This window comes from Pholcus phalangioides, unplaced genomic scaffold (assembly GCF_987345545.1).
Source record: "Pholcus phalangioides strain wild (caught in Gottingen) unplaced genomic scaffold, Ppha-v1.0 ptg000027l_1, whole genome shotgun sequence".
Lineage (NCBI taxonomy): Eukaryota > Metazoa > Arthropoda > Arachnida > Araneae > Pholcidae > Pholcus > Pholcus phalangioides.
This window is the reverse complement of record NW_028301617.1, coordinates 13,458,386-13,477,071: the sequence shown is the minus strand read 5'-3', so window position 1 is coordinate 13,477,071 and position 18,686 is coordinate 13,458,386. Positions and strand designations below refer to the sequence as shown.

The 18,686-nt window shown below is 35.5% G+C and overlaps 1 protein-coding gene across 1 annotated transcript; it reads right to left on the bottom strand.

Annotated features, from left to right (window-relative positions):
• Window positions 1-635: 635 nt before the first annotated feature.
• LOC149068489 (uncharacterized) lies at window positions 636-17,548 on the bottom strand. Its single transcript, XM_089251550.1, has 2 exons — window positions 17,303-17,548; window positions 636-4,440 (listed from the first exon to the last, which is right to left on the bottom strand). Exon 2 carries the CDS (start codon window positions 3,395-3,397, stop codon window positions 1,439-1,441), a length of 1,959 nt encoding a protein of 652 aa, XP_089107676.1. The 5' UTR covers window positions 3,398-4,440; window positions 17,303-17,548; the 3' UTR covers window positions 636-1,438.
• Window positions 17,549-18,686: the final 1,138 nt, after the last annotated feature.

Genomic DNA, 18,686 nt, shown 5'->3' with positions numbered 1-18,686 from the left:
CATGTGGCTTCTCTCCAGTATTGAGCCTGTAGTGTAATTTTAAATGGCCAAGTTGAGTAAATGTTTTAAGACAGATTTCGCACTCATGTGGCTTCTCTCCTGTGCGGACGCTTTCATGCTTGTTTAAAGTACCAGCTTGAAAAATTTTTTTACCACAGATATCACATTCATGCGGCTTCTCTCCAGTATGGACTCTTTTGTGACTTTTTAAACTGCCACTTTGAGAAAATGTTTTATGGCAGATGTCACACCCATGTGGCTTCTCTCCAGTGTGAACCATGTGGTGCAATTTTAAATGATGAAGCCGAGAAAACTTTTTACTACAGATATCACACTCATGTGGCTTTTCTCCCGTATGGACTCTATTGTGTACGTTTAAAGCACTTATTCGGGAGAATGTTTTACCGCAGATATCACATTCCTGTAGCTTCTCTCCACTATGGACCCTGTTGCGTAATTTTAAAACGCCTACTTGGGAAAATGTTTCACCACAGACTTCACATTCATATGGCTTCTCTCCGGTATGGACTGTTTCGTGTGATTTTAATCCACCTGCATAGGTAAATGTTTTACCACAGATTTCACATTCATGTGGCTTTTCTCCCGTGTGAACTCTTTTGTGTATGTTTAAATCACCCATTCGAGAGAATGTTTTACCACAGACATCACATTCGTGTGGTTTCTACCCTGAGTGGACTATTTTGTGACATTTTACACTGCCACTTTGAGAAAATGTTTTATGACAGATATCACACTCATGTGGCTTCTCTCCAGTATTGAGCCTGTAGTGTAATTTTAAATGGCCAAGTTGAGTAAATGTTTTAAGACAGATTTCGCACTCATGTGGCTTCTCTCCTGTGCGGACGCTTTCATGCTTGTTTAAAGTACCAGCTTGAAAAATTTTTTTACCACAGATATCACATTCATGCGGCTTCTCTCCAGTATGGACTCTTTTGTGACTTTTTAAACTGCCACTTTGAGAAAATGTTTTATGGCAGATGTCACACCCATGTGGCTTCTCTCCAGTGTGAACCATGTGGTGCAATTTTAAATGATGAAGCCGAGAAAACTTTTTACTACAGATATCACACTCATGTGGCTTTTCTCCCGTATGGACTCTATTGTGTACGTTTAAAGCACTTATTCGGGAGAATGTTTTACCGCAGATATCACATTCCTGTAGCTTCTCTCCACTATGGACCCTGTTGCGTAATTTTAAAACGCCTACTTGGGAAAATGTTTCACCACAGACTTCACATTCATATGGCTTCTCTCCGGTATGGACTGTTTCGTGTGATTTTAATCCACCTGCATAGGTAAATGTTTTACCACAGATTTCACATTCATGTGGCTTTTCTCCCGTGTGAACTCTTTTGTGTATGTTTAAATCACCCATTCGAGAGAATGTTTTACCACAGACATCACATTCGTGTGGTTTCTACCCTGAGTGGACTATTTTGTGACATTTTACACTGCCACTTTGAGAAAATGTTTTATGACAGATATCACACTCATGTGGCTTCTCTCCAGTATTGAGCCTGTAGTGTAATTTTAAATGGCCAAGTTGAGTAAATGTTTTAAGACAGATTTCGCACTCATGTGGCTTCTCTCCTGTGCGGACGCTTTCATGCTTGTTTAAAGTACCAGCTTGAAAAATTTTTTTACCACAGATATCACATTCATGCGGCTTCTCTCCAGTATGGACTCTTTTGTGACTTTTTAAACTGCCACTTTGAGAAAATGTTTTATGGCAGATGTCACACCCATGTGGCTTCTCTCCAGTGTGAACCATGTGGTGCAAGTTTAAATGGTCAAGTCGAGAAAATGTCTTATGACAGATTTCACACTCATATGGCTTCTCTCCCGTGTGAATCCTGTGGTGCAATTTTAAATGATGAAGCCGAGAAAACTTTTTACTACAGATATCACACTCATGTGGCTTTTCTCCCGTATGGACTCTATTGTGTACGTTTAAAGCACTTATTCGGGAGAATGTTTTACCGCAGATATCACATTCCTGTAGCTTCTCTCCACTATGGACCCTGTTGTGCAATTTTAAAACGCCTACTTGGGAAAATGTTTTACCACAGACTTCACATTCATATGGCTTCTCTCCGGTATGGACTGTTTTGTGTGATTTTAATCCACCTGCATAGGTAAATTTTTTGCCACAGATATCACATTCATGCGGCTTCTCTCCAGTATGGACCCGTTTGTGCAACTTTAATTTACTTACTTGAGAAAATGTTTTACCACAGATTTCACATTCATGTGGCTTTTCTCCCGTGTGAACTCTTTTGTGTATGTTTAAATCCCCCATTCGAGAGAATGTTTTACCACAGACTATACACTCATGTGGCTTCTCTCCAGTATGGACCCTGTTGTGCAGCTTTAATTTGCCTACTTGAGAGAACGTTTTGCCACAGATTTTACACTCATGTGGCTTGTCTCCAGTATGGACCCTGTTGTGCAACTTTAATTTGCGTACTCGAGAAAATGTTTTGCCACAGATTTCACATTTGTGTGGCTTTTCTCCCGTGTGAACTCTTTTGTGTATGTTTAAATCACCTACTCGAGAGAATGTTTTACCACAGACATCACATTCATGCGGCTTCTCTCCAGTATGGACTCTTTTGTGACTTTTTAAACTGCCACTTTGAGAAAATGTTTTATGGCAGATGTCACACTCATGTAGCTTCTCTCCAGTGTGAACCATGTGGTGCAATTTTAAATGGTCAAGTCGAGAAAATGTCTTACGACAGATTTCACACTCGTATGGCTTCTCTCCCGTGTGAACCCTGTGGTGCAATTTTAAATGGTGAAGTCGAGAAAACTTTTTACTACAGATATCACACTCATGTGGCTTTTCTCCCGTGTGGACTCTCTTGTGTACATTTAAAGCACTTACTCGAGAGAATGTTTTACCGCAGATATCACATTCCTGTAGCTTCTCTCCACTATGGGCCCTGTTGTGTAACTTTAAAACGCCTACTTGGGAAAATGTTTTTCCACAAACTTCACACTCATGTGGCTTCTCTCCGGTATGGACTGTTTTGTGTGATTTTAATCCACCTGCATGGGTAAATTTTTTACCACAGATATCACATTCATGTGGCTTCTCTCCAATATGGAGCTTGTTGCACAACTTTAATGTGCCTACTTGAGAAAATGTTTTACCACAGATTTCACATTCGTGTGGCTTTTCTCCAGTGTGAACTCTTTTGTGTATGTTTGAATTGCTTATTTGAGAAAATGTGTTACCACAGACATCACATTCAAGTGGTTTCTCTCCTGTGTGAAATTTTATGTGAGTGTTTAAACTGCTACTTTGAGAAAATGTTTTGTGACAGATATCACACTCGTGTGGTTTCTCTTTCATTCGGACTTTTTTGTGCATATTCAAATCCCTGCGGCTAAAAAAGTTTGACTACAAATATCACGAAATTTAAATGTTTAAATTACCTACAAGAGCAAATGTTTTACCATAGATTTCACGCTCGTCTGACTTCTCCCCAGTGTGGACTGTATTGTATTGGTAAAATCTTTAGTACATCAGAAATTTTATATCACTGAATATCAACTTGTATGAATGATGTTTTGTTATCTAAATTGCCATCTCAAAAATATATTTTACCACGAAATTCACAATTGTACAGCTTCTCCTGTGTGTGGACTCTCTTAGATCAGTTCAAATCACTGATGTCAAAAAAATTTTCATCATAATTGTATGGCTTCTCTCACATGTGGAAATTTTTGTGTATATTAAAATTTTTTGCAAAAAATAATTCTTTCCACAAAATTCACACTCATGTGGCACGTCATCATTTTGAATTTTTGTGTGCTTGCTTAAGGTGTTGATATGGTGAAACGTTCTTTGACAGATGTAGCTTGTTTTTCTCTGTAGATTTAAAAACTGCTTCTTTTTTAAAATGTTTTACCAGAGTTATCACACTGATGTGTATTTTCTGCAGTGTGAAAATTTCAGTGTGATATTTTTATTGATACTAGTCAAAATCATTCCTTTTCATCAACATTCTTCTGCAGCACTGACACTTGTGTGAGTATTCTTCAGTTTGAAATTGAAGCTATAAATTGAGTCTAAATCGATATAAAACTGGTCAGAGGCACAGATATGAAAAAAAGGTGGGAGCTGAAAGTTGCTGGTCATCCAGTACGTATGGGACTCAAGTGCGTACGCAAGAGAGGGAGGGTGCATTGCATTGCTTTTTCAGAAATTATTGGGGGAGGGGCACCCTCCCCCAAAATTTATTGGGGGGCTAAAATGGCCTCAGCCCCTAGGTTCCAGCACCTACGAAACAGATTATGTCTTCATTCACATGATCTTCGTTATGCAATCTCGCAGATTATTCGCCCATACTCTAAAAGTTATAGGGCCTCTGCTGTTTTATCTTGCAGGTTATGATGGGAGTCTTTGATTATCTGCAAAAGAAAAAGTATCATCATCATCACAAAGTGTAAATCTATTACAATCAAGGTTGGCAAGGTCAATACAATAAAACACATGGTATTTACCATACTGTTCAAAACACCCGCCTCACAAACCATACATGAAAAATGGGAATAAAAGTAACAGGGTTGGGCATTTTGCTGGCAAAAAAGTATTTTTGCTGAGATAGTTTTACCTAGAAAATGGAGATAAAAAGGTGGTGCATTGCTGATTGTAATGCATCACATACTGTATTGCTTATTGTAATGCATTGCATATTTTATTGCTTATTGTAATGCAGTTCTTATTGCATATTGTGTTCTATTGTGTGGTGCACAGTAAATAGTAGTGCATTACTGATTGAAATGCATTGCATATTGAAAGGCATTACGTGTTGTAAGGCATGGCATGCTGTATTGCTTATTGTAATGAAGTGCTTTGCATATTATGGTACTTTGCATATTGTGGTGCATTCCTTATCATGGGTGCACTCACTATTTATTGTGCTATATTTGCCAATGGTGGTGCATTTCATATAGTGGCACTTTGCTTATAGTGCTGTGTTGCTGATGACAGCACACCGCATTTTGTGCTGTATTTCTCATCATGGTGCACTGCATATAGTGGTGCATTGATTACTGTGCTTTATTGCCGATGATTGTGCTTTGCGTGTTGTGATGTACTGTATATAGTGGTGCATTACTTATTGTGCTGTATTGCTTATCATGGTGCATCACATAGGTATTGCAGTGCATTGCATTATTGTGGTGGTGCACAGTGTATTGTGCTGTATGTGGTGGTGGTGCATTGCTTATCGAAATGAGAGTGGGAAACTGGCAATTGAATGACTATTTTGCAGGCATTTGCAGTGCCTGAGGAACATTTTGCTTGATGAATTAAAGAAGATGTGATGAGTACTTAGGTTCATTGGAGGAGGTGTATGGGGGTGGATGCTGAAGGCATCGGGGGGGGGGGCACAGCTTACCTATTCTCAAATATTCTAAATAAGCTGTGTGAATACACTTTTATTCTCTCAAAAATTATATACAATATATGATAGGTGACCCAGAGACTCCTCTATAACCTTTGAAAAATGCCCACTCCGTGAGGAAATTCAAAAAACATATGCCCTTTCCCTCATAGTTTGAATTTTGGTCTGGTAAAATTTTCAAAATTTGGTCAAAGTGGACACAGGACTTGTATATTGTATCATCAGGATGATTTTTCTTTTACTTAAAATTTTTTTGTTGAAATTGAATAGAATAATTTGTTGGTATAAATCTCACGTTTATGCCTCTCACATTAGTGCAGGGGTGGCTCTTGAAGGAGGCACACGCCTCCCCCTGAAAATTATAAGTCAGTAATTGAATTTTTTAAATGGATTTGATGCAGACTCAATACCATTTAATTGCTTTTTTTAATTTTTGAAGTGAATTCAATAAATTAGAAAAGAAAAACTTTTAGAAGCATTGATGAAAAAAAGGCCAGTAAAATACGGATAATATGGTCAAGGTTCAGCAATGCTTTCCATGGAGAGAGCTTTGTATTTTTCTTTCTTCTTTGGCCGCTTTCCACTACACACTGTATGAGATACCCTTTGGTAGTATAAAAACCAGAGGAGTAAGAAAGGGGGATGGTTAGTGCAAGCTATTATGCTCACTTTGGGTGCGCTGAAAAAGTGCTGCGAATACTCACGCTACCATCTACTTTCTTTTAAATCTGTTATATATTCTACAACAGAGAATAAAAAATATATATATTTTATAACTTTATCATAGAAATATATATACGTTTTAAATTAGAGTATATTATTCAGGCGTCTGTCCAGACCCTTTTTGTAGGGTCCTGTTTTCGTGAAAATTTCACTTATTTTTGTGAAAAGAATAATTAATTTTGTGAAAAATAAGTAATTTTGTGGGAAGCAAAATAATCTGGTTAATCTACACAAAAGAAATGAAATTCCAAATTTATGGTTTCATTAATTTTTATTTTGTGAAGGTCTGTTTTTCAGATTTGTAATTCTGCGAAAGGTCCGGAAAACAGACCCAAATTTTGTCTGGGTCCAGACTTCTGATATTGGAAGAAGAGTATAAATTTTCACAATTTGCAAGAAACATTGCTGATGGCAACTGCTAAACTTTGATGATGATTTTCAATATTATTAAGACATTGCTTAAGCTCACTGTGCAAACTATTTACGTAAATGTTGCCTTGATAGAACATTACTATTTTTGTATTGCAAATAGATACACAGATAACTTGAAAAGTAATTTGATAAACAGAAGTAAAAGTTTTCGATGCAGTGCGATACTTTACTAATTGTTAATATAGTACATGCACTCAGGGCCAGAACTACAGGGGGGCAGAGAAGGCGATTGCCCCGGGCGGAAAAATTTAGGGGGAGACGGTAAGGTTTTAGGAGGGAAACAAATAACACCATTATAGAAAATGATCAAATTTTAAATTGATGGGGGTGGCAAAATCATCGTCCTGGCAAAATCATGTTTGCCAGGACGGCAAAAATCCTAGTTACAGTCCTGCATGTACTTGACTACATATCATCACCGATAGGTGGCGGTATAGTTTTGTAAATCTGCCCCCCCCCCCCAACGAAATATCCGATCATGAGCCGCCACTGCATTAGTGATCCAGAAGAAATTGACTGGGGAGCTGGAGGAGTACTACCATGGAAATAGTATAAGTAATATAGAAAAAGAAATGGGGGTTCAGTCTTATAAAATACAGAATATATTGTCATATAACGGCCTATACGAGTACTAAAATGCCCCTTATGACACATCTCCCTGGATCTGTGCCTGGCAGTGATTTTGACGATCTTTAATAATTAACTTTTGTATTTAACTGATAAAATAACATGATGGGGAAAGATGTGAAGGGTTTAAATTGAATAGATAACTTATTAAATTTAACTTGGAACTTCTAACCCTCTTAATTTGTTGTTGTTGTTTGAGTTTTTGGGAGGCATAACAAAGTGGACAAATTAGCCTAAATTATTATTTTTTCATAAAAAAAGTTGAAATGATTGATGAAAAATTGTAATATATAACTTTTACATAAACATAGACGACAATGTAGGCCTACATACAGAATGAACCTGATACGACAGATATTCATCACTCTCATAGAAAGTCAGAAAGAAGAGGATGAACATGAGATGAATGTCATCATTTCGGAAGAAGAATATTGTATGGTGAAGTTTTCGTGTATAAATGCTGACAAAACCTTGAAAGAACTGCAGGACTCTGCTTTACAGCATAATGACTCAGTGATATTCAGAATGATTTTTGCAGCAAAACTGTTTTCTGAAAGGCAAACAAAGGGTGTGAACTGCATATGAAAAACTCATATTTGCTACTGGAAAAAAATGAAAATTTAGTTTTCTAATTAGTTATTTATAGTACCGTTTTAAATTTTTCATTCACTATTCAGCAATGCAAATAATTAATGTATGTAACATACATTGTACATACTATAACGTTAAAGTAAATATGTATTTTGAACAAGTAACGTATCATATCAAGTGATAAATGTTTAGTAACTAAAGAGAAAATGTACATTATTTTATGTAAATGGCTGGAAGGCCATTATAAATAAAATAAATATAAACCTTATAAATATATAAAATAAATTATACATTTATAAGCTTGGCTGAATTATTTACTTTATTTTCAATTATATATATATATAATTTATTTTTAGTATATTTCAATAACATACGAGATAGTTACATAATTTTGCACTCATTATGTCAATTGAACCTTTATTAAGTGGGAACCTATGTTCAATGAAATATAATATGGGTCCCTTGCGATTCTGTTAAAGACAGGCTTTACTGTATTTTTTTGGAGGGGGTATCAGGCAGGGTTGGCAGGCTTTTGACTAATGATAGTTTTTGATGGTTTAAACTGTCACACCAAAAACCTCAAAAATATTGCTTTCCAATATAAAAATCCCCATTGAAAATATATGCATCAATTTCATGAAATTTTTGAAGTTGCTATGTTATGCAAAGAATAAATATTTAATATGATTATAAAATAGTTTTCTACTCTCTACAGAATTATTTTGAACAATATATTCCCCCCCCCCCCACCACGTAAAATATGCAATTTGAATATAGCATAACATAAAAGCTGAAAGAAAAACTATGGAACTATTTGGTATTATTCAATTCATGATGATGTATTCTCAACCTTCCAAAATTTCTCCCACTGCTTATACAGTATACGTGTATTGATATAAACCATATACTGTACTCTTTTCATGACAGACAGTAGTTTAAAAAGTTCTTTTACGCCATGTATGTAATGTTAATTTCTGTTATTATTAAATTATCTAGATAATAACAGAGGAAACTTAAAACAATACCCTTATTGTGTGCATAACATTAGAATATATCTAGCAATATCAAAACACATACTGAATTGTAGGAGTGAAATATTTTTTTAATTGGGAAGTGCTGGCTTGTATATGATGCTTAAGAGAAACACCTATAATTTATCCATAGTGCTAAAATAAGAATGGCTAAGTTTGACTATGATATGGTATATTTGCGAGCATTCATAATGCAACGGTTTTCCAGTTGAAGCTGTATTTTAAATGTGCAAAACAATGCTTTGGGTATCAAGTTCTGCCAGCTCTGCATTGATTTAAAATACTCTTTAAAACTCGGGCTTTACACAACCTAAACTAAGACATTTTTAGGTGAAAATAAATGAGTTAAATTGGTGAGTTGACAGATGTTGCGCAAGAATTTTTACTATGGAATAAAATTTTGGGCAGGTAAGAAAATGTGAAATACCGAAATAGATATTCTAAACTCAGTAATTATAATTCAAAATATAAAGCACTTTAAACTACAGGGTCATTCCATTTCAAATCACCCGGCAAAATGCCAAAATGACAGCCATAGTCTCAGATTTCAATGATTTTTTTTTTATTTGTTGCATTTACCATCCTTATTAACCGTGTGAAATATTATTTGCATATCTCTAAAACCTTTTGAGAAAAAAAATGTTGAAATTTATCAAAAACTGATGCAGATGACTTTTCCGAGGCTCAATTTTTAAGCGGCATTGTTTGAGAAAATAAATCATAACTTTTTCAATTTTCAATATATTCAAGTGAAATTTTCAATAAAGTGTTCACAAAAACATACAGAATATGAATAAAAATAATTCATACCCTTACATTTGAAATTTACATGCAAAAAAATTATGTAAACTTTGTTTTTGTGGAATTTTTCGTTACAAAAAATACAATTTTTCAAACGTATTTTTAGACCAGAGGCACAGCATTTACCAAAACAACTTTTATTTTAAATTTCTCCTAAATATATGAAGTAAAATACTGGAGAAAAAAAATAATGGTTTTTTGACCATTAATATGTTTATTCTGGCTTGCAACACAAAATTCATCGAAATAAGACTGGATCGTTCCGATTTCAAATCATTCAACTAGATACTGAAATGCAACCCCTCATCCCAGATTCCAATTATTATTTTTTATTTATTGCTTCTACACTATCTACCAATAAGCATTTGGACACCTATGCAAATGACGATATCTGCGGTCCTGAGATACGTCACACCCTCCGCTGGTATATATCATGTAAGAAACAACATCGGCATTAGTCGCATGCAAGATGGCACGCAGTTCGGAGCTCTCTGATTTCGAGAAAGGTATAATTATCGGGTATCACAAAAATGACCGATCTTTAAGGGACATATCTAGCAAGCTGAAGTACCAAAATCGACAGTGGCCTATGTGATTAAGAAGTGGAAGGTGAGCTGTGATTGTCGGAATTTGCCCCGAGTCGGCAGACCAACGAAACTGGGAGATAGAGACTGACGGGTGCTGCCCAGAGAAATTCGGAAGAACCGCACCCAACCGATGGCCCTCATCCACGAGGAGTTTCAACAGGCATCCAGGAGTATTGTTTCAATGAATACCATCCGTAAGGAAGCACATCTGATTGGTTTTCATGGTCTTGCTGCTGCCCATAAGCCTTTGATCACAATGTCCAGCCGCGTTTCTCAGTTAATGTGGTGCAAAGCACATCGAAATTGGACCGTAGATCAGTGGAAACGAGTTCTTTGGAGCGACGAATCAAGGTTCACCCTCTACCGTTTGGATGGCAGGGTCTGGGTCTGGCGTCTGCCTGGAGAAGGTCTCCTGCCAGAATGCATTGTGCCAACAGTCAAGTTCGGCGGAGGTGGAATTATGGTCTGGGGGTGTTTCTCCTGGTATGTACTGGGACCCTTGGTCCCCATTCATGGTAAGCTCAACGTCGATGCCTACTGCACTATTTTGAATGACAATGTGCTTCCTACGTTGTGGCAGTTTTACGGGGTGGACCCCTGTTACTTCCAGGACGACAATGCCAGCTGTCATACTGCGAGGTTAAGCAAGGCTTGGTATGGTGCCAATGGGGTTCATCGAATGGACTGGACTGCCCAGAGCCCAGACCTGAACCCTATCGAGAACCTCTGGGACGAGTTGGATCGCCGAATTAAGGGGTGCCCTACCCGTCCAAAATCGGTGAAGGAACTGACATGTCTTCTCCAAGCCGAGTGGAAGAAAATACTACTAGCCGTCACACAAGGACTTGTGGAAAGTATGCCCCGGAGGGTTCACGCTGTAATTGCCTCTCGTGGAGGCTCTACCAACTTTTGATTTTGAATAAAGTTAGTTTTTCTTTTCTATCACAGGTGTCCAAATACTTATTGGTAGATAGTGTACCATGCTTGTTGACCATGCATGTACATAAGTTTCATGTACATATCTCAAAAACTATTTGAGAAAAAAATTGTTTTCTAACCTCACGAATGACGTCTCTTAGGCTAACCCCCATTCAAGCAATATTATTCGTGAAAATATATCATAACTTTGCAGATTTTCAATATATACAAATAAAATTTCCACTAAAATGCTCACAAAAAAATGCAGATTATGAATAGAAAAAATGTAAACCTTAGAGGGAAAAAGTCATTTAAATTTAATTTTTTTATTATTTTTTTTATTTTTAACACAATTTTTTAAACATTTTTTTTTTGGATGTACAGCATGAATTTTCAATTTTTTTAAAATTTAATCCTATTAATATATTAAGAAGACTAGAAAAGTAAACATTATTTTGACAGTTAATATGTACATTTGAGTAAAAAAACACAATTGTACTTATATGACTACATTAATTATATTTGTACATTTTGACTTAATATAATGATTCATGCTTAGTAAAAAGAAATTTATTTCATTATTACTAAACATGAAGCGTTATTTTATTTTTCATGTACACTTATACATTTATTACAGTATTCATTAAATTGAGTTTCATAAGTAGTTAATGCAATAATTCAAAACAATTAATAAATTTTAAAATTCTAGGATTAAATGAATTCATGAAATAATTAGAAATGTTAATGTAATGTGTCAAAATAAAAGTTTGTTTTGGTAAATGCTGTGCCTCTGGTCTGAAAATATGTTTGAAAAATTGTATTTTTTCTAACGAAAAATTCCACAAAAACAAAGTTTACATAATTCTTTTGCATGTAAATTTCAAACGTAAGTGTATGAATTATTTTTATTCATATTCTGTATGCTTTTGTGAACACTCACTTGAAAATTTCACTTGAATATATTGAAAATTGAAAAAGTTATGATTTATTTTCTCAAACAATGCCACTTAAAAATTGAGCCTCGGGAAAGTCATCTGCATCAGTTTTTGATAAATTTCAACATTTTTTTTCTCAAAAAGTTTTAGAGATATGCAAATAATATTTCACACGGTTAATAAGGAATGCAACAAATAAAAAAAAATCATTGAAATCTGAGACTATGGGTGTCATGGCTGGGTGATTTGACATGGAATGACCCTACATAAAAATATGTTTTTTGTTATTTAACACATCTATCACGTTAAAAAAAATCTATTTGACAACATCGACAATAAGTTTTTGACTGTTTTAATACTGAGTTAGCTTCTGAAGTAAAAAATCTAACCCTGATTTCCTATCACACACATTTTGAATAAGCGGCTCTATTTCGCTTAGTATATTGAACACAGGTAATCAGTAGGAGTTTAGATAAAATGAACCAAAAAAATTAGCAATTATCTGTTTTAGATTCTTTGCATGTCGAAAAATTCAAAACTGCAAAAAAAAATAATTTTGTTTCAATTATTGTCATAAATTAGCATTTAAAAATAGAACATTATGATATGCAAAAAAGTAAGTTTCTCATCATGTTATATACCTATTGTGCTCGAAATACTCAAAAGCATTCATTTAGGTTTTTGAAGGTTTTTGATGGTTTAAACCAGTTTTTGATGCTTGTCACATCAAAAACCCAACCCTCACATCAGGATTGAAAGCCATAGATTTTGTTCACTCTGTTACAAACACAAGTATCGCTGAAAAAAAAAGTATTTCTGCTGTTTTTACCCCTTAAAATAATGAAACCAACTCATTTCTTACACGTATACTGAAAAAAGGACAGTTTTAAGGAATTGATATTTTCTTTTTCTTTCGTTTTTATGGTTTTTCATGATTTTTTCAAAACGGCACATAGAAAAGTTTATTTTTTACGAATATTTAACTACTTCAAATCAAAACTTTATCATTTCTGACAAACAATGGATTTTCAACTTTTACAAACAACTTTTCGATAATTTATAATTTAATATCTTAGTTTGGAGTGCTGTTTAATTTTCTGCCAAAATGCTTCCCGTAGCATCAGGGGCAGCTGTTAGGAGGGGTGATTTTACAAATCGCTAAGCAACTGGTTTCAGCATGTAGTAACCATACGTCCTGCATTTTGTCTCATGTTTCACGTGATATCCTTGTTTTTCTTTTTTTTCTTCTTCTCCATCCCAACTTTTCTGAAAAATGTCCCAATTTTACCCATTTTTTACACTAAGTTTTCTTGAATTTGTTGTTGCAATATTATCATATAGAAGTTCAGAAAATTTCATGAATTATCATATTGTGCTAGGAGGGGGTGGTGATCACTGCTCCCTCCCATAGACCCACCCCATGTAAGAGAGTGAACACAGTTGTTCAACTGAGAGAAAGCTATTATCACAAACATTCTAAGTAGGCTATGCAAACATACTTTCATTTTCTCAACAATTATAAAGGTTGTCCCAAATTATCTCTGTAACCATTGACTTTAATAAATAACCAATTTTTAATCAATTAATTCAAAGGATGTGATTGGTTGTAGCCTTGTAGCCAATTGTGAAGGGTTTCCGTTTCCACTGAAACTGCCCAAATCGCTGTCTTCCACCAGGAGGAGCTATTAATACAGATATTTCACAAGGGAGAATTTTTTTTTTTTCATCTCAATCTGCCATAAAATGCCTGAGAACAGTTATGGCATTAACCCTTATTTCTTTAGCAATTGCCTTTCTAGCCTGATGGCGCTTTTCTTCCAGGTCGGTGATGTTTGGCCATTTCATGTTTTCCCTTCTGCTGGGTTATTATTATTATTTGTGGGTTGCAATTTTTTTTTTGCTATTGGTTATCGTCTGAATGTGCTATCCCTTTTAGAAATTTGCTTGTAAGTAATAGGCTTTACTGCAGCATTTGAATTTATCAAGTCTGTTAATACCCACATTTTCATAGGTTTTTTTTTTGTTCGTTATACGTTTCCTGAACATCTCATTTTGAATTTGTTTTTAGGATTACATATGGATTCTCACAGGCTGAACACATTCCATATTTCAATTTTAACTAGTTTTTTGCATACTGGCTGTTATAATTTTAATCTTGCAGTTGTGTTTTTTATTGAACCCAGGGCTTTTTTTTGCCCTGACCTTTATATTGTTTAAAACGACGATTTTTGGCCGAACATTTTTTATTATTTTTAATTCCTTATCTCGTCTAGGATACTATATTCTTAATCTTGATCCTTTATTTAGTCTAAAAATTGTTTTTGCTCATTTTTTATTGTCATTTTTTTAGAGCCATATTGTTATCCCATTTTCTGGCAATGTATTGATGGTTAATTTTCTATAATCGTGGTCAGCGTCAACTTGACGACTGTTTTAGCACTAAACAATCGCCACTTTTGTGGTGGACTGTTCAGGATAGCCGACAAAAAACACACAAATTACATGAAAACTGGAATTTATTATATGAATAAGTATAATCGGCGGGAAAATGAGATAATCAATTGAGATATGCTGGAAATGCAGAAAATGACAATAAGAAATTGAATAAAAGAAAAATGTGGTTAATTATAGCAGTTGCCAAAACTAGCAAATACCGATTTGGCTGTCAAGGTTGACAATTTCGCCATGAAAAGAAGCAGACATGTTAGCCCTGACCCACACTTATGGAAAATGAACTGCTTTGGCAATGTTTTTTTGTCAAGAAAGGCATCCGAAATCATGATTCTGTTTCAATTTTGCAACTTCTCGTCATACTTTCTGGAGTTTCCCCAATTAAATAAAACGAATCTCTAACCAAAAGAGATTATACTATATCTTTTCCAAACGCCCGAGCCTGGCCTTATTTAAATTTATCGTGGCCTCCATAAATGATAAACTGACATGTTCTTTCTTTCTTTTTTTTAACACGGGAGTCGGGTAGAAATGGTAATGATTTCAATTTATTGGTACAGAAATTACCCAATCACAGATGTGGAGGCGATTGTATTTCAATACATTAGCCTCTCCAGATGGAAAAAAATATTCTCTATAATAAAAAAACAGGAACAGCTATAATATAATCTTCCAGCCACTGTGATGGTTGGGTGGTCATAGTGATGGACTTGCATTGCAAGAACCTGGGTTCAAACCCCAGCGTCGCCACAGTGGTGGTTGGCTGAACTTGGCAAATGCAGGCAGATCTCCCCATTAAAAAAGTCTCACCACAGAGAGCAACAGGCCCAAAATGGTACAATTATTCACTTCACTCATAGTTAGAAACATTGACGGCAAATCACACTGTATAACAAGCATTACACAGAAACAAACTTCACGTCCACAACACGTACATTTCCTTGAGACCCCCACCAAATCCAAGTGACTCTCCTTTAAGGGGTTGCTACTCGCACTTATTAGGGTAATTGAGGCTAACAACGAAAGCTCTTTTATCTTAAGGGGGATAATATAATCACATAATCATATCTAAAGGGGGAATTTCTAGGACTTACGCTGTCCCCCTTGAGTATAAACAAATCTTACTTTTCTAGCTTTAGTTGGATTATTTTCTTGGCAAGAAAATAATCCGGGTATAACATACTAAAAAAAAAAACCTTAGATAATAGTCAAAAACAGACTTTTTTTGTACATTATTTATTGTATGCTGGCATACATTAAGACATTTTTTTTTCAATAATTTTAACATTACCAGAATAGCTACATTTCTCATCAACAGATGGCACTGAACATTTTCTTAACTTCTGCACCATATTTCAAGGATAAATGTAACTATTTTAGCGATAAAAATTTTGGCATTTAAAAAAAAAAAAAAAAAAAAAAATCTGTCTTTCTGTGCAAAACTGCATTGTCTATGCTTTTTGAATTATTGAATTTTTACTTTTAATTAGGTTGTGATCACATTTTGGATGGTGATAAAAGAGCAATTGTTGTAAATCCACTCACCCACTGTTGAAAAGCTATGCTAATTCGAGTGTATTATTCATTGGTGATGTGTATATAAATTTCATAAACATTAGTAGGGCTATTTTTTCTGAATTTTTAAATTGTACACTTCTGTCAACTTCAAAAGGGAAAACCGTTAGCATAAATCTAAAAAAACAAAATCATTAGCATTTCCAAAAATGTCTGCACGTCATTGTATATCTTGCATTTTCCAATAAATTTTCAGATATCAATCAAAAACTATATTCATGCTATATTACATTTCAATTATGTGCTGCATAAGCTTATTTTGTCCACGACAATCTCAATAATGCATATATGCTATTGCTACGTAAGCTAATTTCAACGCCTCGCTTATAACATACACTTCTCGGATCACCTAGGGGCCCTGTTATAACTCAACTAGACTGTATTTACATGTAACACAATGTCAGAAGAGCAAGAAGTGATGCTTATGGTTTCCCTTTCAATCATGCTCAAAAGTAAGTACTGAGCAAAATTACCCATTTATCCGTTATTTCACAACTACAAAATTTATGTATCCGTAATTACATTGTATCAATTATATTATATCATTATTTACATAATTATTTTATTAATTTTTCTAGCGTCAACTAAAAAGCGCTTAGCGAGTTATTTGGCAAAATTCGGTTTCGCCAAAAGCTCCGCCTTTCGTGACGTCTTGCGCGTCGTGCGCCGCGCGTTTTGCCGATGTTCTCTTCACTCTTGTGTGTTTTCTTTCACTTCGTGCCGGGTTTTCCTAGGAGCAGGTTGCCTGCGCCGCGCGTAACGTGATTCACTCAGCGCGACACGCCGTCCACTCACCAATAAAAAAACAGTATGACTGTTTTCCTACAGAGCGCAATACGCCTGACGACAGCGCTTTACGTCGGGCGTGATTGGCGGACTGCTTCTGAAGGAGTCAAATGCGTCGTGCGCCTCGGTTTTGCCGATATTCTCTTCACTTTTGTGTGTTTTCTTTCCCTTCCCTTCAAACCGGATCATGCAGACAACAGAGTAGCTGATGCCAATGCCATATACTATAATATAGCCGCCCTGATGCGCCACGCTAGGAAAACACAAACGCGTAGCGTAATTATGTAACACTTTTCTCCCGACACGAAATGGTCTAATTCGGTTCACACGGCGCAAAAAACCTATTCCTAGGAAAACCCGGCTTAAGTCGGGCTCGGGAATACGTTGAAACCACACAACGTACTTACCTGTAATTGAATGTGAACTTGCCAACGTAGGAATCTGTCCAAGGAGTCAGAGAATGCACACCAAGATGGGATCCTGATTATATCCTTTGATGACCAATTTAAGGGTCCTTAAACGATCAAAATCAGTGAGAGCACGATCGCAACGCAATACCCGTCCGGTAAACATAGTCGACTGTAACCAAAACCAACCTCAAGATGGATAAAGTTCGTAGTTGTTGTTGTTTTACGATTTTTTGGGATTATTTTCTTTTACATGACGTCATCGTCTGCTTCTGAACACTGCTAACACCTTCCAAAGCAGAACGTGTTGACACCGGTCACCCGAATTGCTTCATTCCCATCCCCCCCCCCCAATATATATATATATATATATATATATATATATAAAAAAATAAATAAATAAATAAATAAATAAAAATAAACTTTCTTTAAAAATATTTTTACTGTATTAGAACAAATCTAATGAGGCTTTTCGAATGGACGTCACAATCATCATCACTCTGAGGGACAAACACTAGATCATATTTTCCCAACCTTTTTTGTTCCATCGCCATAGAATCCTATACTATACCTGTAGCTTCTACCGCCCCCTGGAACATTACATCGCTCACCCCCACCCCCAGGGGACGTTAACGCTCACGTTGGGAATCACTGCACTAGATGATCCCCATAGAGCATAGAGATCAATGTTAAAATTGTCGATTTTACCGTAGAAATGCGGAAATTTAGTGGTGTTTTCCACCACTTCAATGATTTTAGAAATTTAATTGAATTTTTTATTTTCCAAATATATATATATATATATATATTGAGTTCGCTTAGAAATACAAAGCCCAGAAAATTAAATATAAAGTAATTTGCCGGACCCACTTTTGAGGTGGATTTCTATGCATTAACTAATTTCAACTTTTTATTTATATCTTTTCAAGTGCGAAAATAAAAATTAATGTCTCCGTATTGCCTTATATTATCCAATTTCATCAATCCATATAATTTAGGATGTTTTGAAATTAATTATGGGCCCATATAAATTACACTCATGTCCATAAATTAAGGATAATTCAGAATCACACGGAAATCGAAATCTAAAGTAAAAATTTCACCTGTAGAATTATCACACACATCTGCAAGAATGATATGCAAATTTCAGGAAGCCACCAGATGATGCCGATAGTACGTCACAATGACGGGAGTGTAAGAGGGGGGGTATATAAGAAATGGTGGCAAAGAAGTGAAATTGTTCACAAGAGTTCTGTAAGGCGCTCAGTGCCGTAAGCGAATAGTTATGACACAGAGGACGCATGTGGGTGATTTTTTACGTGGTAGAATTATCGGTCGCCTGGAATGTGGGCGTACTCAGATGGAAGTATCCGTGGAATTGTCC

Bases quoted from the DNA above. Each gene is read 5' to 3' on its own strand.
- LOC149068489 (XM_089251550.1), bottom strand. From the start codon at position 3,397: ATGCACAAAAAAGTCCGAATGAAAGAGAAACCACACGAGTGTGATATC.